We start from the raw sequence: 25303 nt of genomic DNA, 5'->3' as shown, positions 1-25303 counted from the left end.
CCTTCCCTGCATCGAAAACCTCAATCACATAACTTTAATTACTTATATAAACTTACATCACCTTAATTCTTATTCATATATTTACTCTTTATTCTTTTATTTGACTTTTACAATCTTTCAATTACGTAGCTTCTTATAGTCATTTTATTTTTACACGCATTAATTATAAAAAAAAATTCTCTTTACAGGGAATTGCAATTGTTCATTGCGTATCATGGATTATCCGCTGGAGTTAATGGTGTCTTCCTACAGGAGAGTGAAGAATTTGCTGCATAGCTCTACATAAACGCCGCACCAGATAAAGATATTTTTCTTGAAATGTCAGAACAGATGAAAATATATTGTCAAACAATTACTATATTTACGAACCCGTCACTGCATTATATGAATGTCTTGCTATTGGCATCCGTTATCAGAATAGCCTATGTGATTTTAAGATCGATAATCATATCCAATGAATATCAAAAATTTTGAATTGCTTTACCAATCGTTAATTACTTAAATTTTATCATTACTTTAAACATATCATTAGGTGGAACAGGAATATTGGGTAAGATTAGGTTCCCGAGCAAAGATTACTTAGCTCATAGCCATGGTCTTCTATTTTCCAGCTTGAAAATAAACAATAACTTTTTCATACAGTAATTATCACGTTACCTGTTACAGCTTCTTCTTCAGAGACGATTTTATTCTGTTATTTCGCTTATATCAAACGTAATAACTGAGAATTCTTCAAAATTACCTTAAGTACATTTATTTATCGCTTATTTCGACGCTCCATACTTTTAGTTATATATAAGCACAGATACCATTTAATAGAACAACGTATCTTCTTCTTTTAATACTTATTTGTTTCTTCGGATGATTTCAATCGTAAAGCTCGTTAACTACATCTTCTGAACATAACAAGGACATGAAATTAACAAAATTTAACTTGCAAATTTAACTTCATAAAATAAACAAAAACAGGATTTCAAAACAATACTATTAATTAGAAATAATGTAAGTAAAAGGCTAATAGTCACCGCAAGAAACAAACCACATCCTTACTTACATTATTTCTAATTGTTATCACCGCTCGCAATACAGTGATAATAATATTATTAATGTTTGTAATGCATGGTATTAATTGAGAATGCCGGAGCATTAGAATTGGTTGATATTGAAAAGACGATTGAACAAGATCTGAATAAGTAATTAAACATTGATTTGGTCAAGTTTGGATTTTCGAATTCACAAATCATAGGCTCTTCTTTCGATGGTGCTATAAATAAAAGCGCGCAGTACAATGATGTACAAACACATCTGAAAAAAGATAGTTCAGATTTTCAACATGTGCATTGCGTGGCATATGTTCTAAACTTAGTCAATGAATGTTTCAGTAGAATGTTGCAAAATTGGGAAAGACTTCCTTGGATTGCTTCAAACTACGGCCAATCATTCATTTCATTCACGATTCACATAAAGGAATGCAAGTGTGGACAAAAGTGAACAGAAAATGTACAAATGGAACACGACTTCTTCGGTGATTGCAAAAGATCACCAAAAACTCAAACTCTCAATAGCGTGTTCGACGACTTTTCCACACCTATATAAGACAGTAAAGAGTTCTTAGCGCTGCTTCAACGCCTGACTAATACTGCTAACAGGAATTTTAAAGCAGAAGCTACTTTCAAGGCTAAGTATTTGTCTAAGAATTGGTGTAAATTTCAGAATATACTTCTTGCATCAATTTTCAGTGAGTTATTTAGTTTGTCAACACCCATTTCGAAATAGTTGTAGAAAATAAGTTTGATAATTTTATAGTAACTCAAAAACTTCAAATCTTAGCACTGGAATTGCATGATCACCTCGCATGATCACTTCCACCATAGAACGCCATATCAGTAATAATACGTTTTGTGGATGGAGAAATGGTTTAGAAAACCTTCGTGAACTTGACCACGATCCACTCGTTGTCTTGACCGTTTATGATTGTTACAGCAAATGCATCTTTTTCATCTGAAGTGTCAATCCGATGCAGGAAACTTTCCCGGTTATTCCTTACACTCAAGAGCTGTACAGCTCCACAGAGGGCAATTCTTGTTGACCGGTATCAATTCAAGTGGCACCCGTAAGTCCATCTTTTTTATCTTACCGATTGTACGCAGCCGCCGAATAGTAGTGGTACGGTGTATGCCTAACTCGTCTGCAATGGCTTCCAGTGTTCCTGAGCAACTCATCCGAACATGATGTTGGCCGGTGCCTACGGGGCACATTTTGGAATGCCGTCACTGGAACAAAATTTGACAAACCAACGTCGAATAGTGCGTTCATTCACCACTCCTGGCTCAAATGCACTTTTAATATTCTGTGCGGCTTGCTGTGTAGAATATTCCAGTTTGAATTCGTAAAGTAAAGTAACTAGCAATTGTGAGTTCTCCATGATGCATTTTCCAACGAACCTGTTCAACAACGCAATCTTTCCTGACTGTCTGAGTACCTCAGCCTGTTTGCTGGATGTGTATAGAGTCTGTGACGTTAGAGCTGTGCCTTTAGTATATTTCTGTATTGAGGAAAGTTTCTCACCAGATTTTCCTCTAAAAACTATATGATACGTTAGTTTAAGAAGTTACTGATGTCGTTCTGAAGCATATTAAGATCTATTTGATTTTTTACTTTTCTGGAAAGTTCGCAGCTATCAGCAACGCATTGTATTACAATAAAAAAGTAGAATTAAAAGCAAAATAATTTATATGTCATACAAACAAAAGAAGCCTCAGTACAGTTATCCATACGAATAAATGGGATGAAATTGATACAAGCAAAGCTAGTTGCTAATGTAGTCTTCAGGATAATTGACATTATTATTATTATTATTATTATTATTATTATTATTATTATTATTATTATTATTATTGACTCTTATGGAATATGTACAAAAGATGAGAATGACTTGTTGAATCAAAATGTGTGCATAAATCGGAACATGTTCGTTTAATTATGTGATATGAGAGGAAGACCTAATTTTATATATCAATACTTGTATATTATGGATTCGACACATAGAATCGAAACTACATTAAATGTGTTAATGAAACAAAACTTAATTTTAAAAAAGTAGTTCTTTGCATGTTCATCTGCTGTAGCAGAATTCAGCAGACTAAAGTAAAAAGAAATTGAGCCTGAAGTCCAGGCAATCAAAGAGCAGTAAACAGTGGTGACCACATATAAATATTAGTAACCAGTTTTCTACCTTCATACTAACCTTGAGGTGGCTTGCAACAAGATCAGCGAGACGATCGTTTTTCCAGAATTAAAACACACAACGTATTATCTGAAAACTATAGTTGCCTTCTCATTTAAAATGACTAACCATGTCCTATGTGTCCGTTGATCAGAGGGTTCACTATATAACTATTGTGGATATGTTTGGTATAATGGGGAGTTTTTGAAAAAGTCTTCTGTAATGTGTTCAATTTTGTCTTTTTTTTTTTTTTTTTTTTTTAAATGATATTATTCACTGTAGCGTTTCATGTTTCAGATCATGAAACTAAGATACATTACAGATTATCGCTTAAGGAATAAGTTTCGCTGTATAGTTAAAACATCGCCAAATTTTCAAATACAGGAGAACGTAATTTTCCGGTTACGTGGATTCTCTCCAAAGACGCGGTATTTTTAAACAAAGTGACGCATTATACAGTATATATATATATATATATATATATATATATATATATATATATATATATATATATATATATATACAGTATATATAAAATGGGCAATTGAAAAAGAAAAAACTTTCATCCTGTTACACTGGACGTTTATAAAAAAGGATTAAGTACAATTTTGATATCCACAGGGCAACTGAAAGATCGCATCGAAGCATGCTGACATTTTTTTTTAACTCCTGCTGCCGAATGCAAATGCACATGTATGATGATTTATTCCAGAAAAGACGTCTTGTTACCCTAACATGTCTTTTGAATTCACGGAACTGTAGGATTTTGTACTCTGTAGTGACCGACCGTAATTTTCTTCTATACCTATGTAAATGCAACATGTATTCTTAGGTTAAATGTTGAATGGTAACTTTAATAAAATTGTGATATTCTCTTGCTCTTTACAGTTATAATGAAATCCAGTATTGATCCTGGCTTCCTGAAACATTTCGTACATACGTTTTATTTCTTCCGAACATTCTTCGGATTCTAATTTGTAATTGTAAGTCTAAATTTCTTTCTTCTTTTTTGAGTAAAAGTTCATAGGCGTTACTAATATAAAAATTTTCATTGTTGCTTACTAAAATTAACTGTAATCTACGGAATAATCAACGAAAGAAACGAATTGCATTAAGATATTGGGAGTCATGTATAAAATGTTTTAAAGAGGTTGATTATTCACCATGCATTAAACAAGCAAAGAGTAAATGCTTTCGGGAATAACGTTAGTTTTCATGTATTTTATCTTCATACACATTTTGAGTAGTGCGTAAGTGAAAGTTAACTTAAAATATTTTACTTTTTGAATAACGGTCTCTACTGTTAGCAGAATATGTTACGAATTATTGCCGAATTAAACAGAGGTTGTCAGGGCAATAGTGTGTCAACTGCAAAGAAAAACAAGACACTTTTTTAAGATTGAATATAAGACGTCATTTGGGACAAAGTAATAAGATGTAAAATCTTTTGATATTGTAGGATTAGCTCAATATTATAAGAGAGATCTGCAACAAAGAATAAACAATTAAACCGAGATTAACTAGTTATAAGAATAAGTGTTTTATTATTTACTACTTTGTAATAGTCGTGAGTTCTTGTGACCTTGTGACCTCTTACCTATTTAAGATAGTACTTAAAACTTTTATAAAGATATATATATAATTTTTTCAACAAATAACAACTACCTAAGAGATTCTTTACAAAAAATTATAATTTTGTTTATCTTTAATGCAAGTTGCTTCTCTAAATTGCTTCACTTATACTTCTTATGTTTTCTTTGTATCTTGTCCATGATAATTTAATGAAATTGTATGTATATTTGTTTTGTGTCTATGAAGTAGTATCGGTAAAATTAAAGTTTATCACTACAAGCTAAAGGAAGAAAAACCTAGTGTCCTACTCGCTACAAGCTAAAGGAAGAAAATTTACCTAATGTCCTATCGCTACAAGCTAAAGGAAGAAAATTTACCCAATGTCCTATCGCTACAAGCTAAAGGAAGAAAATTTACCTAATGTCCTATTGCTACAAGCTAAAGGAAGAGAATTTACCTAATGTCCTAATCACTACAAACTAAAGGAAGAAAAATTACCTAATGTTCTAATTTTTGTATACAACAGTTAGTATATTAGCTAACTGTAAGGTTTCTTCCTTTAGCTTGTAGCGATAAAATTTTAATTTTTACTGATATGACATCCCTCAAGATCCCATCGTTTCTATAAATAATAAATCAAAAAGAAAAGAGACGTTAGAAAGAAGCAATGTAACCTTATTTTACTGTGTTCCAGAGATTTATTTCCCATTTGCTGTTTAATATTGCAGTTATTCTCGTAAATAAAATGTCAAATCTATCTTACTTCTTCAAAATGACACGGAAGAATTTATTTGCAATTCACAGAAATTGGACATTAAGTGCAGAAAAAAGTTAGTAGTCAATTACCACAGATATCTATATAAGCCACCATATTTTCTTTCCCATGAATGCAGTGTGTCAATGCAAAGTTGTGTCTAATTAGAATGACCAAGCGATCTAAGACATTAAACTGGAGATCGCAGTGAGCTGAGTGGCATTCCACTCAGGACAAGGGTCTTATGTGTTGTCTTTTTACCAATTATTTCAATATTATAATTCATTTTTCATCGTCTTCTTTAGCCAAAAGGGCAGAACCATGGGGTGTAAAAGTAAAAGTAAAAGTAAAAAAAAAAAATCATAATCTAAATTGGAGTTTTCCAGCATACTGCCAGCATATTACAATATTATCGGTTTAAAATCATTAATTTCTGAACTAGTTATAGTAAGGTGATTTGTTTGATATTTATTCTGGAAGTGAATGCACATAAAATGTAGTTGCTGAATACTTAGCCGAAAATGCAATTCAGTAACATGTTCGAAACAAGTTACGGCATGCATCAACGTGAACTTTCAATGGACTATTTGAAATTTTAATATTTATTCCCTGAACATGAACATTCAAGCAATTAATAACATTTTAGTATACAATTACCAACTTATCTACTAAATTCATTATTTTCAAATTCTCTGTACAACATAAGAGCATTTCTGACTTCCGACTTCTTCTCTATAGCCTAATAAAATATTTCAACATTTACACCACATTCATAATCATCACAAAAATTGTTAAGGGCTACGACACGCAAAAGTAAATTAGTTCACATTCATATTCTTTATTTAATGGTAACAACATACAGCTCCTCCATTTCTTTTCTTGTGCATGCTAATTAACGCAAATGATGTAAGTTGAAAATTATCAGTATATTTCATTATTGTCAGTTTCAAACCAATCATTTCTGAACTAGTTATAGTAAGTTAATTTGTTTAATATTTATTTGGGGAGTGCTAATGAAAATGCACATAAAATTGCAGTTGTTGAATAATTACACAAAAGCGTTGAACAAGTTACGGCACGCCTCAATGTGAACTTTAAGGGACTATTTATGATTTTAGTACTTATTCTCTGAACATGAAAACTGAAGCAGGTTGTGGTATACGTTTCCCGTTTAAAAATTTAATCAGTCATTATTATTGAATACTGAAACAGCTTTCGTATCACGCGTATAAATATTAATACCAGGACAGTCAATAAGTTCCCGGAATGTTGTAGTTCTGGCATTTTGATGCAATCACAATTACTCTTGTACAGTACAGTCCTTAGCTTGTCTAATTATGGGTTTGAGAAGTGTGAACAAGTCATAACAGGCAGCATACAAATAGTGTAGCTGGACGGAGGAGTGTGTGGTGATCAGTTGACGCCAACAGCGCCGACTTTCCAAACTTTATGTGGGTGTATATCAATGGTAGGACATGTTAGTCTATATATCTTCAGGGAAGTCTCGATATTTGATTGATTTTCTTTTAGTTAAAATCTTTTATGAACACTGTCATAAAGGTCTGTGTTGTGATAAAGTAAAACATACCGGTATTATAAGAATAAGTTGGAGCTGCCCTAGCTCAGTCGGAACAAGGCTGATTTAAACGAAAGAGAAACGGGTTCAAATCCGGGTCCAAACTAAAAATCTTGTGGGTTCCGAAGCCCAGGAGCACCCATGTAGTCGGCGCAATGTCGCAGTTCAAGCAACGCGCAAACATCAAGTTCATATGCAAATTGGGGAAATCTGCTTTTACGGTGACAATGTTTTAAGCAAAAATTGGCCTCAAAAGTGTCCGTTTCATCATCGTGGAAGACGATCAAAACCAACCTGACCGCTGAACTTCGGAAGATATGAAAAGAGGACTTTCGTCCATGTTTCCAGCATGGCAGGAGCAGTTGAGCAAGTGTATGTGTTTCGAAGTCTACTTGGAAGGTGATCAAGTATATCTGTACTTACATTGTAGCAATAAAGAGTAGCAACAAAATTCTGGGAACTTTTTGACTACCCTTGTAATTACAGGGCTAATCTAAAACTGAAAGCTCCTCTTTTATCGTAGAACTCAAAATTAACAAAATTAAAAAGAACTACAAACTATAGTTGAAAAAGATAATTAAATATTAATGTTTTGAGTAATTTATATATATATATATAAACGTCTCAAAAGCATTTTTCTTTTAATCAGGTCAACTAATTCATTTATATCATAGTCTATTGCTAATTTAGTTAACTTGAAAACACAGTTGCTAAATATTATGATATGGCAACAGTTAATTTTAGAACTGTACGACAGACAACAATAATAATTAGAAAGAGTAATATAAACAAACATATATCTGATTCATTTCTAATTATTTAGTTAATTAATTTTACGAGTTTCTTGTATTTTTATAAACTAATTTATTCATAAAGCAAACCTATTTTATGTAGTGAAAGACAGGGAAGTCCTTCGAAAATTTGCTGTTTGCAAGAAAAAAGTATGAATAGCTGACTATATAGTCTGGATCCGAGGCGCATTACTCCGCAGAATCTAAGCAGGAAAATAAGCGAATTTCATTTCATTTCATTTTATTTTAATCCATAAGTCATACATGAAGCTCGAAGGAAGACGAGCGTATGAATCGGACACGTCAATAAATAGATACAAAGAAATAATTTTTACATACTAAAAAAACAATAATGCTATAGTGTTATATGAGACAATCAAAATGTGCCAAAACGCTTATTACAGTGATCAGAAAAAACAAACAAATTTGAATTGTTCCCCATTCAGTTCGATAATATATATATATATATATATATATATATATATATATGTCACAATTCCATTATGACTTTCCATTATACATTTCCATTAACAATTATATATTTTTTGAACCAATTTTCAACTTACAGATTTCATCTTCTTTAACCTTACCTGCCTCTCCACCCCACGATGCTAAGCCGAGATTTGTAGTATTCTTGTTTCTTTCCTACGGGATAACGTGCTTTCCGTTCAATTATTGCCTGAACTAATGCTTGTATTATAACACTATAATTGGCAACATCACTATTTCAATTACCATTGGGGCGACTATCAGTGTAGATCCGAAACTATTGCTCCGATTTGGAAAAATTATATATTTTACATTGGAAACCTATCATTTCCAGCAACTTTGTTCTCTTTACTATTTTCCATATCTGCACTCATAACAAAGTTGGCCAAGACACTTTGGTTTATATGTGCAAAGACACTTTTATTACACCCTGTATATAGAAAATTACTTAAATGTTGAATAAATTTGAAAGGTTCTTTTTTATATATTTATTCGTGGATTTTGTTTCTTTCCTTATAAATAATTACATAAATATAACATTTTTAAGGAAAATATTAAATTTCAAAAATGGATTTTAAAAGCAGAAAAATACATTATTATTATTATTATTATTATTATTATTATTATTATTATTCAAAAATTTGAAGCCTGTACCAAGTTAAACAAAATGTTGCTCAATATGAAATATCGTTTCAATAGTAATTTTATGAAGCATTAATTTGTTCGGCTTGATATGGACTTCAAACATTTTTAAAGATAATAATAATGAGTTATTTTCTGCCTTTTTATGAAGTGGATTAACTTCTTTGTTTTATACATATTTTTAAAGCTTATATTTTCCGTTTTTCTTTTTCTAGTGATTTTTGAAGTCGATTATTTTCTTTTAAGTTTGTTTACCTTTAACACTTTTTCCGTAACTCCGTAGTTTAAGTAGGTAGGTTAGTGAGACAACGCGTCCTCGCCATGGGAAACACGGAATGAGCTCATGACATCGAATCCCACGTTAAAGTGTAGATCCACGTCTCATATAGCCTCGGTTCTGAAAGGGACACTGAACTTCAATTCAACCAGCGATAGGATACTAACTTCCTATAGAATTGATCGGTCTACGAAATATGAATAAATAAATATTTTTTTTAAAATAAAAAAGTTGATCCATGCATTGTGGAATTATGTATGAATATACACCAATTTCGGTGCTAACACTGTCAGCAAATGAAGAGTTTCATGATCTAGCTCCAAATATTCTCATCAGGTCCTCGTGGAATTTACCAGGAACTTCCATAGAAGTACACTGTTTCAAACAAAAGAAGAAACATTAACATCGGCGCATCCATATCGGAGTTATGCGTGAATATACACTCAATAACAGTATTAACACTGTCAGTCATTGATGAGTTTCATGGTCTAGCTCCAAATATTGTTATTAGAATCTGATGACATTTACGTAGAACCACCATGGAAGTACATCGTTTAGTTTTAGCTCTGAGCTAGAAGACAATCGTGAGATCTCTCTCGAAATCTACATATGACAACTGGGGAGGCATATTCTTTCAAACAAAACAGAATAATCAAAATCGGTGCACTTATGTCAAAGTATGCGTGAACATACACACAACACACGGTCGAATTGAAATCATCTTTTTGAAGTCGATTATAATTAATTATCGAAATTTTCCAATACGTAAGAACCTATCTTAGGAATAGCTGATTCGATTAGTGAAAACCGCATCGAAATACGATAACTAACTAACTAACCACTGGCGTGACATCCCTTTGTAGGCATGATCAACTCCAGCACCATCTATTAGCGACCGTCTGAACTACTTCCGGCTTAGCGATGAACACGTGATGAGCGCGCGGCGTTGCCCTGTCTGTAAGAAGCATATCAGGAGCTTTCTAGACCTCATAGCCGTCATATCTTTTATTCACGTGACTCCTCAGTTTGCCTCACGACGCTGGGTGGATATCGAAACTTGACACCGGCCGGTAATCGAATCCGGGACCACGCGGACGTGAATCCAACGCTTTAACCACTAGACTACGGAGTCCCCATAAATGTGACCAACAGTTCTCGATATAATCGCGAACAACCGTACATACGTACATAAACATAGGTCAAACTGAGAACCACCTTTTTTTGAAGTCAGTTATGAATAAAATAATATCCCACATAGTTTTTTTAATGAATTTATAATTTTAATTTCTACAAATGCCAGTTTTGAATTTGAATTTGATAAATGTCCTCACGTTTTGAAAATAGCTAATTAAAATTTAGAATGTTACAATATTTGTACTTTTTTAGATTTATGTTGGAAAGCAATTTCATGAGGCTTCAGCTCGCCTTATCTTGTACTTACGTGAATCTTGATAGCTTTTATAAATTAAATCTTAAGTATAAATGTCTTACCGTTATGTCCTGCGGGCTAAATAAATTTTCTAAATATAATGCAAAAAAATTATTTTTAAAAAAATATAAAATTACTATCAACATAATTATAATTTTATTTTGTTTCATTTTAGGTAAAATTACTGAGACGGTTAAGAAGTAATCATAAAAAAATAAATAAAAACAAATTCAATGGAAACAAAGCCTTGGGACTTTCTTAGCAGGCTCATATAATCATTTGAATGATATTTTTATTCTTTTTTTTCTTCAGTCATTTGGAGCCAAAAACTGTCATAATTTATCATATTTACTAAATAAAAATGTTACGGAAAATTATAAGTTATTTTCATTGTAGAACTATAAGAAATGTCATCTTGAAGCAGACGATTCAAAAAATATACTTTTCATTTTACAAAATTTCAAGTAATTTACCTGTAACTCTAACAGTTACGTGATTAAAACAATGCGAGGTGTGGCAGTTACTTGAAAATTTTATGAAAGATGACACAAATAACACTTCTATGGAATGAAATTATGTTAAATGTTTTTAAGATATTATTCATAATCGATATATTGCGCTGTTTTGAATTTACATACTGAATTAAGTTTTCTTGCATGCTGTTTAATTCTGGGACAAATGAAAACATATAATATAGTTTTACAGAATATGCGTACAGTACATGTTTATTTTGCATAACCTTTACTATAAAGCAGACTATGATAACGAAACATAGTCGCCGACAAAACTAAATTTTTCTTGTACTTAATACAGGGTGTGTTACAAAAATGTGTCACAATATTTTGAAAACAGATTCCTGACATCAAAATAAGAAAAAAAGCTTCTATGGCTCAAAAGTGGAAAGTTACGGAGTTAACCCTTTCGTGCATGAATTATGTTCTCATTGACATATTATGTTTTTTTTTTTTTCTTACAAAGTGTTCTTGATGTACTATGACATGTAAAATCGAAAGTTTTGAAATTTGATATTTTCTTAGCAGAATTTAATCATTATCTTATCTGTCCACTTGATTGGACCTCATGCATTTTGGGTAAGATAATCATTTTTGAATTGTGGCACATAAAGTTTGCAAAATTATACTAAAAATAAATGGAGTAAACGTTATATTGTAAAAAAAATTCCAATGTGATTTTGGTACAAACAATAAGATTTAAAATTCAATATATTCATCAAAATCGTACATGTAACCACTTCTCCATGCTCTTACCCAAATTTTCACCACCAAGCTTTCGGCTTTGTGGGTGTATATTCTTTTATGATAAGTCTACCCTTGAATGGCATGATTTGTCCTTCAATACATTCATACTCTTCATCATTCACAGCAAATTCGAATCTCTTCTTCAGTTTATTCAGTTCGTATCGTAACTTATCTCCATATGAGGTCAAACCGGTTTACTGGCATTACGTGAGCTACAACTTTACAACATCAAACTTCATCTGAAGACCAATCCTGTCGCCTTCTTGGGTAACAGATAAGTCAATACAAGATTTATTTCAAGAAACACTTTGATTTTACCTGAGTCAATCCAAAATGTTTTGGTTTGCACACGTATCGGTCTGAAACAATGTCATTTACAAGGTCGTCTGTAAATAACTGTGAAAACAAATTAATTCGTTTATTTCCTGTAATATTTACGTATTTCCAAGAAATGGAGAAAGGTTTTGGGAAATTTATTGCCACATTTTGACCAACTCACTTTTGCTTGTTGAGTCAGAGAAGGATCTTCAATTTCTTTTCTTTTTTATTCGCTGATGCTGGTTCACTTCTGTCATCCTCAACATACTGAGTAACATATGTTCATGGCACTTTGTGTGTACAAGACTAAGTGTTCCTGATTTCAGTTTGATTTCAGGAAAGATGATCTTTTTGAGAGGTGTTCTGCACATACCAATTTTGTCTACCATAACGTGTTGGAGTCAAGTGTGGTAACATCAACTGAAAATCGAACCCAGATTTCACACATATATTAGAAGTTTTGATGAGACTCATTGGTTTCCACAGAGGCTCCAATTATATTTTTGTAAGTGGCAAGCAACACTTTTTGCACAAACAATCATATCTCCAATAGATGCATGAAGTCCACTACAGTGGACAGATTGTTGAAAACAAATGTGCTTCAAATGTATGCTGTCCATTACATGGAACATGTCTGTTTGGATGATTTCTGTACATACAAGAACAAAACCTGATAATATCATGATGACAGCTTGTTTCAGACATCGTAACAAAGAAAAGAAAAAATATCACTTGCTTGGCAAGGCCTCCGTAGATGTCAGCAGATATTCCAGAAGTCACCACTCGTCTTTCTTGCCTGTTCCAAGCATGCACCGATGACGTCTCATCCCTGCTTTCAGAGTTTCAAGCTAGGTGGCAGAAAAATTCAGATCATCAGGCCACCCAAGGAACTTCTATTGAAAAAGAATACATTTGGGTTGCGGGTGGAGAGTTCCGACAGAACACAATCGTAACCAATCAGCAGTGTCCACTCCAGTGGACGTTATGCACGGAAGGGTTAACTCCGAAAGTGTATAAGCGTATAACTCTAAAACTACCCATTTTTGAGCACAGATCATATGAACATTTTTCCCTATTTTGATGTGAGGAATCTGTTCCCAAAATATTGACACATTTTGTAACACCCTGTATATACTAGCTGAAATGCCCGTTCTTTGAACGGGTAGAATAGGTTTATGGAAAGTAATTGAACCCCTTCCTCCTCTCAGGATACCTATTTCAACGAAAACGTAATGATAAAAATTCGTGAGATAAAATTTATTTTTAATGTAAATGTTTGAACAATACACGCACTTAAGATACGCCCTTTAATCAAAATGGCAATAGAAGTCCAATTTGAGTAGGTACTATGTTCCAAAGTTCATTACAAACGCGTCAGCCGTATTTCTGTGATGCGATCACAAGCGTCGATTTTAGACACATTATTTTTCAACCCTCACCCTCATGGTGGCCGGGGATGAACTTAAATTGTACTATTTCATCTTCGCGACCTGAGTTATGGATTGAATATCGGTCGTTTCCAATTATTTTTACATGCGATTCATTTCCTACCCCATTCCTAGGAGTTTGAAACATAAGAATGCAGCTTGAGGTAGGTAGGTAATAACTATGTTCCAAAATTCATTTCAAACAGATCAGCCGTTTTCCCGTGAAGCGATCCAAACAATAGATAACGTCATTTTGGACACTATTTCTCACCCCAATGCCGATGGGGATTAAATTTGGGCTTAAACGGCATCGGGAGTGTCCCTGTTCATCTCAGCGACGCGGAAGTTTAGGGACTGTATATAATATCGGTTATTTTCGATTATTTTTATGTCACCACTTCTTTCATCCCTTGGACTTAAATGATATTGGAAATGTCACTATTTATCTCAGGGAACCCGAAAACTAAAGACTGGACACTAATATAGGTCTTTTTAGTTATTTTTTCAAAGAGCAGATCATATTGCATCTTGTCTAATGTAACTTAGATGAACTACTATCCTTTATTAGTAACATGTATCAAAAATTTAAGAACGTTAGAGTAACTTTAAACTAATAAACTATAATTATTTTGAGTTCTCAATTATTACTATCACTCTTTTGTATATCGAAAATTAATATTTTCTTTATCATCTTCGACTTGCACTAAAACGTTATGTAGCAAAAATGTAATTAATGTTTTTATAATAGTAATTATAATGTACGTTGAATTCTTTGTTCTATAGTGCATTACGGAACGATTTTGGAAACGTAAACTTGACTATACAAGCTGGAATAGATGACTTTATATTCAAGATTGCCACTCGGTTGCTGCGAAATGTTTAATGTGCGTCTATTTTATAACTCAGTCTATCATGTTTGATGCAGCTATTTTGTTCTCATGTAACTACAATACTCCAACTATGTTTGGAAGAGAGAAATTCCCTGATAGTTTAAGGCAGTAATGGCCAGTTACCAATTCAGTGCGGGCCAAGACAAAATGAGAACTATACTTGGCCATCATTTTCCGTTCAATTCTCTTCCTAAGGCGCCGATTTACAAATTGCGTGTAAATAGAACATTTTGTGTATCTTTGTTATATTCTGCGTTTCCTGCCTCTAAGCCAATTAGTGGCTGACCTACAAACGTGTGAAAGTGACTCTCACTCAATGTCCATTTCTCTGAAAATCGGGCCTATACTAAAGGCTTTGGTAATCAAGGGCCCCATTCCGTAAGTTTGCGTCAACGCAACGCAAAATCCAAGTTAGTTTGTGATAACAGTTATAGCAATAATATTTTGTTTTTACAAATTTTTCGTTGCGTTACGTCCTGCAATTATTGTGAAGGTTGATACAGAATAAGATCCCAAAAGGTAAAAACAACCTTTTGTAGCGGAGTGAGATACATTATGATTGGCAGCCACACACTTCTTATTATGCACAGTATTAAATAAAAGAAACAACTCATGTCTTTTTCAATTTTTATGTATAAAGTATATTCGCGGGGTCCATTCTTTTTTTAATATTACAAGCTTTTATGAAGCCTACTCAGTATAGATGCTACTGCTCGGAAAAAAGCGGCTTAAAAAATATATAGCTTTTCTTGCATGGGAAATTACGGGCTTTTTGTAGAATAGAGTAATATTCAACAACAAAAATGTTTCACTAAAAAGTTGGTGTTCTGAAAAATGGAATAATTTCGTGGAACATTATCGCTTACAATTTATGCATAAACTAATACTTCAGTTAGTGACGTTCTATGAGCTAAAAACACATTTTATGTCAAGACCTTATTTATAAGGGCTGCTGAAAAGTTTGTAACTCAACCCAGGCATGCAAATCTAATGAATAAATCTTATAGTTATTCTGTATACTCCCCCGAATGTTAATACACTTCCTTGCACGGTGCTCCAATTTTTGCAGATCAGTTAAAAAAATATCTGAAGACCCTCGCACTGCTATTCTGTAGTACTAATCACCTTATCTGATCCAAAATGCGTCGTTTCAAGTATTGTTTCAGTTTAGTGAATAAGAAATAGTCTGACGAAGCTAAATTAAGGGAATAAGGATAATGATCTAGACACTGAAATCGTAGATTATACATCAATTGTGCTTGCAATGCTCGATGGACAAAAGCATTGTCGTGAAGGTTTTTTTTTTTTTTTTTTTCCGCGGCGTTGGACTTTCAATTTGTCTTTTAGAACGATTCCATCCTTATCCCAGAAGAATGTTGGAAACACTTTTCCAACCGACTTCTGTTTCTTGAACTTCTTGGGACAAGGGGAACTTGAGTGTTGCCACTACATTAACTGTTATTTCGTTTCAAGATCCTAGTTGTATAATCATGTTTTATCCATGGTTACTATTCGTAACGGAAATCGGTCAGCATTGTATCCAAATGAAAGATGACATTCCTTGATGTCCTCACTCTTCCACGTTTTTGATCTATCTTCATTTTTGGGAACCCATTTTACCGAGAGCTTGCACCTGCCCAAATCGTCATGAATTATGCCACCGACTGTTCCCGAGAAATGCCCGAAATATCTGCCACATGTTTTACTGAGATTCTGCGATTTTCAAGAATAATGTCATGAATTTCATCCATGATTTTGGGGACAGTCAATGTTTTTGGTCTTTCTGTGCGTGGAGCATCATCTGTTGAGAAATCGCCACGTTTAAATTGTACCACCCACTTCATCACTGCATATGACGGAGTAGTCTCTCGCAGTATTTCACTTATTCCCTTACGAAATTGCTTTGGTGACTTTCCTTGGTGAAACAAAAGTTTGACGACAGCTCTGATCTCGGTATTTGTGAAATTCGCTAGGTGGGCACACATGGTCACTTCAAAGGCATAAAAACTAAGAAATATGCTATTTATGTGAAGGTCAGTTATTGGTTTAAGTATATCCAACATACTACCTGGTTATGGCAGTTCAATTACCCTGTGAACTTGCGTAAGGACAAAGTCAACATGGGGTCAAACGCCGCTGCAGCGGGGTGGAAGATATGCCAGGCCTTTGGTGAGGGTGGTGTGATTACGCAGACAGTACAGCGATGGTTTAACAAGTTTAAGGACGGTGACGAAACACTCGAAGCAGACACCTGTGTTTCTTTGCTGTCTCGTCTGAGGAAGGAGCCATTTCTGGACAAGGTGTTAACATGTGATGAGAAGTAGGTCCTGTACGAAGCTTCACGGCGCCGTCATCATTGGTTAGCATCCCATGAACCGCTTCCAAAACAGCCGAAACCTGCACTGTACCAGAAGAAGGTCCTGTGCGTTTGGTGGAGTGCTCGCGGCATCATGCATCGGGAACTGCTACCAGCTCGTCAGAGTATCAATACAACTGTGTACTCTCAGCAATTAACCTTGTTCAAGAAAAGTTCAAAACTCTGGAGCCAGCACTTCTGAATCGCAAAGGGGTCCTCCTGATACAGGACAACGCTAAGTCCCACGTGGCTAGGATGGCCAGGGACACCATTCCACGTCTTTGAAGGGAAACATTATTGCATCCGCCATACTCCCCGTACATTGCACCGTCCGATTATCACCTGTTCCACTCCTTGGGCAGAACATCTTAGAGGATGCCAGTTCAAATCCTTAGTAAAGGTGCAAAATGCACTTGATATCTTCTTCGCTTCACGACCCACCAAGTTCTACCGCGATGAAATAAATGGCCTTCCAGAACGTTGGCATAAGGTCATCGATGCTGATGGGGACTATTTTTGATCTTCCAGGTACGTCTTAGGTGATATATCGATGTTTGAAGGTGGTGGGTGAAAAAGCGGCAGAACTTTCTTGGTTACTTTATATTTCGCACAGTTCACTGTTTGCCTCCAGATTACTTCTGAATCTGGTTCGAAATCGGAGAAAACTGAAGAATCCAGAGAAAATCTACGTACGTCCACCACAAATCCCACCTGGCAGAAGCTGGGATTGAACTGGGGACCCCACGAACCAAAAAAGTGAGCTCTACGAATTAGCCACCATGGTGGCAATGGGAAACGTGACCACGAGGAAAATAAGAGAATCCCAAAATAAAGAACGGGCACGTTGCTGTCCTCCACAAAAGCACATGGTTTGAGGTCGAACCAGAGACATCTCGTACCAGAGTTGAGCACTCTACCAATAAACCATATTGCATTTCAAGAAGAGGTTCACATGTGAAAGTCAAATCTTTTGAAAAATATAGTAGGAGATGATGGAAATGTAAGGTTTGATATTTTCGCGGTGCAATTAGGGTAAGTATTTGATCATTTAACCTTACATTGATATTTCTTAAGTCCCTCTGTTATTCCCGACAGATACGAGTATCGGCATTTGGAATTTACTTAGGAATAAAACGATGTATAAATCATTATTCAATGTTATTCACAGTAAGAATTAATGTATTGGCTGGATGGTTGGAGTTTAGCGTTCCTTTTCAGCAATGAGGCTATATGACACGTGGATCTACAGTTTAAAATGGAATTCAATCCACCATAATCATTCAAATTTGAAGGCTCTCCCACTGGGAATCCCCGTGCATCAAAGCCGAGCGTGTGCTAGCTACTAGACCAGAATTAGAGTGGGTTTAAATAAAAGTCAGTGAAAAATATTTCTGAAAATGTTAAAACATTTACGTACTATAAAATTGATTTTATATTGTACTAATCATTTTAATAGGATAAATTATGCTACTGACATATTCGTATTTTTACATTATTGATTTATTGTGTAATGTACTCATTTAAAGTGTTTCTACAAATAATTGGACATAAAAATACATCAAAATATTTCACTGAATATTATTTACAATATACTCTTTAATAACAAGAAAACGGCGTAGCATTGGTCAATTATATTCTTTATTTTTACTGGCTCCTTTTTACTTAGAACTGCACTATCAAAAATCAATCCGAGCCACTATCACTATCCGAATACGATCCTAATAAGCTCAACGCTGATGATTTGTTAGCACAATTCGTTTTATTGCTAACTGTTTCTTCCGTTTTATTCTCCGTTGTCGCATTATTTGATTGCTGGTCTGTCTTTGCTTTCACACGAACTAGTCCACCTAATGCAGGCTTACGACTTAAAACACCAACACTCTTGTTCCATGAATTACTCACTTTCGATGATGAACTCTGTAAAAATAAATAAATAAGTAATCAATTAACATGCATTATAAGATAAGTAATTGTACTACAGAGTGGTTTGTAAATGACCCATCTATGAATAAATTACAAAATATAAATGTGAACTTAACCACCATTGAAACTACGGACATATTGCCAGCTTAAGTGGAATGCAGTGCACGTCATGTCCGGGCGAAATGGACAACTATGCATGAATGAAATGGAAGTCTCACACTTTTTTTTTAATCCTCTCTTTACAGGAAACACATTTTGATAACTACGCGTGAAACTGTAGAGGAAGCTGTTGCGGTGGGACTAAATCAAAGGTACAATACATGAAATCTGGAAAGTTGTTTGCGAGCCCGAAGAAATCCACACAAACATGCAATCGATGTTCCTCAAACAATCATTCTATCTGCACAGAAGATCAAGCAACAGGTCCAGAAACACAAAACGTGGACTCAGGAGGAAAGATCGAGTGGACGATCTATTTTTTATTTTATTATTTATTTATTTATTTATTTTTTTTTTATTATCACTAGCATAACGTACTCGGCAATGTTAAGTGACGTGTTAATGAACAATTTTTATATCACTGGTTTACAGTCGCAGTGGTTCATGCAGTAAGGGGCATTCCTATTGCGGCATGACGGTGCATTACTGGGCTTACGATACTTCATCCAAAATCACCTAACTTAAATCTGATTAATTTTGCTGTATGGTTCAAAACGCACACTGAATTTGAAATCCACAGTACAGGCTGTGAAGTTCAGAGACAGAGGCCACCTGGGTAAGCGAATTTTTGCGGACTGCTACAACATTTCGTCGTGCATTAAATACTGTATACAGGTATGTGCCAGTGTTCTACGATTATTTTAGCATGGTGGAGCTCAAATCAAACACACAAATATCTTGTAACTTACACATTCGTATGGGAATCCTGATCATCCCATACGTTCCAAACTAAAAATAATTCGTAAAACTTCACTTGAAAACAATAGTTACATTTATATTCTGATCCAATACAGTGGATCTTGCAAATAATGATTCTCACATAAACCCTTTTCATTGCATTTAAACATGTCACTATAGAAAGTTTATACGTTGATTCTTGATATATAATACAAACACAATTTACTTCCAGAAGCTGTCATTATATTTTCTGCAAATTTGCTAAGATATTTACATTTCTGTGACACAAAAACTTTTTTCTTTTAATTTATGCGAAGCGTTTATTAAAATAATTAAAAATATTTTTTTTATAGAGCTTATTTCTGTAAAATTCCTTCTACTCAATTTATAGAAGAGGCTTAAAGGGTTTGGTTTTCCATAATAATATAAGCACAGGGTTTTTATACGTTTCTGAAAAAGATGAGTAAAGAGGAGTATTGCAGTAAGTTTAGAGCAAGCAAAGGGACAAGACTATGACACTTTTATGACGTTTGTATACTGACTGATCACTGAACAATGAAGAGCTCATCCCTACTCTAGTGGTTAGAACGTGCGCCTTTGATGCACGAGGTTCCGGATGATTCAACTCACGGTGGAAGAGTATAGAACCACTATAGTGCTTCAGATCCTACGTTAAGCTGTAAAGCCACCCCTCACGTAGCCTCGATGCTGAAAAGGGATGCTTAACTCTAATACAAACAACAAAGATTCTATTTTAAACTGTAGGTTTTGTCCTATATAGCCTCGCAGCTGACGAAGGACTGCATTATGATTAACCATCCGAATACTAAATTCGCCTTCTTACCACTTCAGTTTCGTGACGATGAAGCGCAATCTCAGTAATTCATAGGTAGGTAGTGACACGTCACGTGTAATGGATCAACACTAAGATTTATCAGTGTTTTCATGACGATCAGATGTGAAATTTCAAAGAGTTGGTGCTTCGATCGCGCACACGGCTGTATTAGTGTTAGCAAGTACCCGGTAGTCAAAAGAAATTGATGTTAACATGTCCATCAAAATCTGCATAAGAATTTATGGAAATCAATTTGATTAATGCTTTGTAAGTCGAAAAATGTGATCTTGTGGGCCTGGAAAATGGTATCTTTCAGCTGAACGTACCAGGATTACGTCCTTTAGGCTAAGGGAGACCAATGAATAAGGCAAGTGAAGAATGATCGAAAAAATTGGTGGAATGAGAATGTGGGAGTGAACGGAAGTATCCCGAAAAATGTCACAGACACGATGTTGTCCACCACAAACTTACTTGGTCGGGGATGCAACCAGGGACTCGCGCACCACAGCTAAGCGCTATACCATTGAGCCACCACGTTTCCCTCTTGCAGACTTGTTCTAAATCTATGCTACTGGATGATGAAAAATCACGGCTTTTTCTTTAAAAATATTACAGTAAATATATGAAAAAAAAACTACGGGGGAAATTCATTAATTGAACACTTGTTTAACTGCTGTGAATTATTGGCACTAATTGTTCAACTAACATCAACCGTCTGCTATTCACTACTCAAATACTGGAGATAGGATGAACTTCGTGTTTTGTTAGAAAAATTTACAGTATTTGTTGCGAGCAGAAGATATTAACCTGCATTCACAGCGTTAAAACCGCCTAGAAATTCCACAACGTTCCCTCGACCTTCTCTAACTTAGAAAAAAAATCAGAATGACTGAACAGGAACGAAGTTCCATTGCATTTCCCCTTAAAAATTTCATTTAAGCAAAAGAAACATTTTTGCCATTGGCATTTTAAAGAGTCAGGTATAATCTCCCAGTTAGAAACCAGTAGACTCAATTGCTGGGAATTTTTTCAAGAATAAGATAGTTTTATATTGGACTTGATTTGTGTAACGAGCGGAAAGCTATGGAAGAACTTTAGAAGCAAATTGTGAAACCTAAAATACTTGGATAATTTTAGTATTAATACTAAATTAATTTTAGTATTTTAGTAGTATTAGCTTATGCTTATGTTACTAAAACTTTTAGAATAGATTTGTTGCATGTTATCATTGTGTTCTAAAATAAGCATAATCATTCTAAGCTCCTTCTAGGGTAGTGGATCTCTTGTGATTAACAGACGATTTATCTTCTATAATACTGGGTACCTGAGCTATGCAAATCTTAAGTCATTTTTGCGCAAAAATTGCTCTCATACATTTTTTTTTTTTTTTTTTTTTTTTTTTAAATGGTGACTGAGCTCTCAAACACACTACAATTTGGGATAATAAAAGCCAACACACAACAGAGTACCAAGATTGGTATTAACACAGGCAAGTGACGAACCATCAACGAAACTACCGAGGATGGAGCATGGCTGATTCTCGGTTAACCATCACATTAAGCGCTTGTCGGGACTCACACGCAAAGCACGAAGGATGAACTAACTCTCCAACACAACTCTAGAGAACATGAAAACATATTGTATGACCTTGCGCGTACACGAATAAATACGGTTTATTCCTAACTGACACACAATCATAGTGAACGTCTTGCGAATAAAATCAGAAATATAAACACACTGCTGAACAAGACTGCACTTATTTAATATAAAAACACATTTACACGTGACGTTTCGATCTTCTAGCCAAGATCCTCATCAGACGTACACTCTGATGAGGTTTATTCCTGCACACTCCTCCGACAAATTGATTTCTCAGCCAAATTTAGCTACGCAAATGATTCGCCTGGTGCAACGGACATCAGAATTGGACAGTATGTTTGTAGGGGACTGCAAGAAGGTCTGTTAGTTTGATGAATCGTAATTTTTATCCCAGTCAGTGGGTGGACCTGTGTGTTTGGTAGGAACCCCATGAAGTACTGGAGTCCTTGTGCATGTGCAAACAGTACAGGCTGGTCGTATTATTTAGTATACAGTGTAAAATATATTTTCATGACAAAAACTAAAGTCCCTAATGGTAGTAGACGAACGCATAGTGGATACATCCCACCACGTTGCAACTCTACCTTTCAAGACGATCATATCTTCCAATGCACTTAACTATTATGAACGTCCTGTGAAGGAATGGATTGAGAAACACAGTGTAGACTTCCAACATCTTTCATGGCCTCCAGAACTCTCCATATCTTAATCCCATTGAGCATCAATGGAACACCATGGAGCGACTTGTCCGGTCTTTCGAGACACTCCCCGCCTCATTTCGGCATTGGGAGACGCACCAGACGCAGCTTGGTTGGTAATACTAGTGGTGGACTATCAATATTTCATTACAAACCTGTAATGCCTGGTGTGCGAAGGGCAATAGAACCCATACGCTTTAACGTAAGTGGTAATAATTCAGTGATCGGTGGACATGTGCGTATTAAGTAACAGCAAATAAACGCTATGAATCACCGCACCATTTTCAAATTGAATAATTAATAATGCCACATCGTAGAGTAAGTGAAATACACAGTGGCCATAAAAGCCCTTCACACCTGCAATTATTTCATCCTTACATTAATAATACTTAATAATATTTGCAGTTATTTGTCCAAAACGTCTAGATGTGAACTTACATTATCCCGGCACAGTTTCATACGTGTCCATGTCCTACTCATCTGCTTCAGTACTTGCGGTGTCACAAGCTGGAAAGCCTTAAATATACTTGCCCGCAGACTATTATTGTCCACGTACCGCTACTTCCACATGTGTGATTTGATGATACCTCACAGGACACTGTCCGGACTTCAAAGCGGCCATGGATAAGGGGATGTTGATCCTACGTCCTATTCACCAGTCAGAGAAAAGTGCGTTCAGGCGTTCACGAACAGCAGTGAGAAGTAGGCGGGAGCTCCATCATTTCGGCAAACAACCGTGTTGTCGATGCCCGGATTCTACAGCTGTGGAAGAAGCTAGTCATTCAACATCTCCAGATGAGTAGTATGGATCAGGGAACCCTTAGTGTTGTTCAGTCACTTCTGCCCAAAGCCTGACTTACGGAGAATTGTTCTCAATTTCTTGATAAAAGTATGTTTTCCTTTGCCCATATGAAGACGTTTCTATCCCGCGAACTCCGATAAATGGCGCTTCATCAGAGAAAAAAACTCCCAAGCAGGAATGGTAGGGGAAGACCAACAAGATCCTGCATGCTTCCTGCCAGCGGAAGCACTGTCATCATCGGTTAGTCATTGAAGGCCTAAGTCTATTTTCATGTATAGCTGCATTGTGCTCCTTGCAATTCTAAGTCCTGGAGAACGCTTTTTGCTCGACTTGCAGGGTGAACGCATCACTGACGCACTAACGACCAGAACGAGGGGCACCCAAAACACTTCGTAGGTGAAAAGCTTTCTTCTCTCACGTGATCAAAGTCTGACGGTTGGCTCATTATCGAACCGTTCACGAACCCACACACTTGCCACTAAGCACTTCTTCAAACACGGAAAAGTGGCACAATGAGCTGGTCAATGCACAGATATTCTTTTTCTCCCTCCACGGGCAGTTACGTACCAATTACGCGGCAATCACGTTGTAATTCAGGAGAGCAGAACTGCTGCCATATCAATGATCAGGATGGGAAATACAAATCTTAAATATCTTAACATTTTACATTGTTAAACGCATTTAGTTAAAAGAAACTTTCTGACCACACTGTGTTTGAGGTAGAGACCTGCACGGGCCGAATGTTTCGGCCCGAGCCCGATAAATTTTCGAAGTTTCATTTTGTAACATTTTTCACGGGCACACTTCTTCGTTTACCTTTATTGCAATTATCGTTAAACGAATGCCAGTAATTATTAAAGAATTGCAATTAATCGGCCCCAGCCCGGCCCGACCTGAAGAGAAATCAGTGTCGGCCCGCGGGCCTGGACGGGCTTCGAGCCAGGCCCGGCCCGTGCAGGTCTCTAGTTTGAGGATTGTAAGAATAACGCGATTACTGATTGGCCGTGGGCCCATATTACGAAAATGTGTATGAATTTTCCTAATTTGAGTATTTGTCTCATAATGGATTGGTGTATGAGAGGGCTAAGTGAAAGTAAACGGGAGATCCCAGAGAAAATTTGCGCACACTGTGTTTATCCACCACAAAGGCCACTTGGCGCGAGCTGGGATCGAACCAGAAACCCCATGCACCATAGATGAGCGCTCTATCACTGAGCCACTGCGCCTCTGAGCTTGTTTGAAGACAATCGTTATCTTTGATAATTAAATCTTGAAATTATAAGGCATAAAATAAAAAAAAGAATGGTACTAACATGACAGATATGAATAAAAGCAATATTAAAAGGCACGTATTGTTTCACAGTATGAAAGTAAGACTTCCAAATATGCGAATTCAATACTCAAACTCGAAGTAGTTCACCTGTAAGTAACGGTTGGAATAGAAATGAATGAAATCTTTGAGCGTTACGTCCCACGGTTATGCCGACTAGGCTAAAGGAGACTGTGATCATGTGAAATAAATGAAATGGTGGAATGAAGGAAG

At 35.5% G+C, this 25303-nt stretch overlaps 2 protein-coding genes across 3 annotated transcripts in view; one reads left to right on the top strand and one right to left on the bottom strand.

The window, feature by feature from the left end:
• Positions 1–11549, top strand: part of LOC145681016 (uncharacterized) — a 149328-nt gene extending 137779 nt beyond the window's left edge. For both annotated transcript variants that reach the window (XM_081752296.1, XM_081752295.1), the window contains 2 exons: positions 4115–4209; positions 10932–11549. In XM_081752296.1, coding sequence (XP_081608422.1) covers positions 4115–4136 — 22 coding nt within the window. In that variant the 3' untranslated portion in view covers positions 4137–4209; positions 10932–11549. The remainder of the gene's footprint in view (positions 1–4114; positions 4210–10931) is intronic.
• Positions 11550–18484: 6935 nt separating this feature from the next.
• The window catches only part of LOC145681018 (splicing factor YJU2), a 54304-nt gene continuing 47485 nt past the window's right edge, over positions 18485–25303 (bottom strand). Inside the window, exon 7 of the mRNA XM_081752305.1 lies at positions 18485–18923. Within this exon, the coding sequence (XP_081608431.1) occupies positions 18690–18923 (234 nt within the window). The 3' untranslated portion in view covers positions 18485–18689. The remainder of the gene's footprint in view (positions 18924–25303) is intronic.

The sequence above is a fragment of the Thermobia domestica genome, chromosome 3 (genome assembly GCF_964235325.1).
Source record: "Thermobia domestica chromosome 3, izTheDome1.hap1.1, whole genome shotgun sequence".
Lineage (NCBI taxonomy): Eukaryota > Metazoa > Arthropoda > Insecta > Zygentoma > Lepismatidae > Thermobia > Thermobia domestica.
Note: the sequence above shows the minus strand (reverse complement) of the source record. Positions and strands in the feature narration are given on the sequence as shown.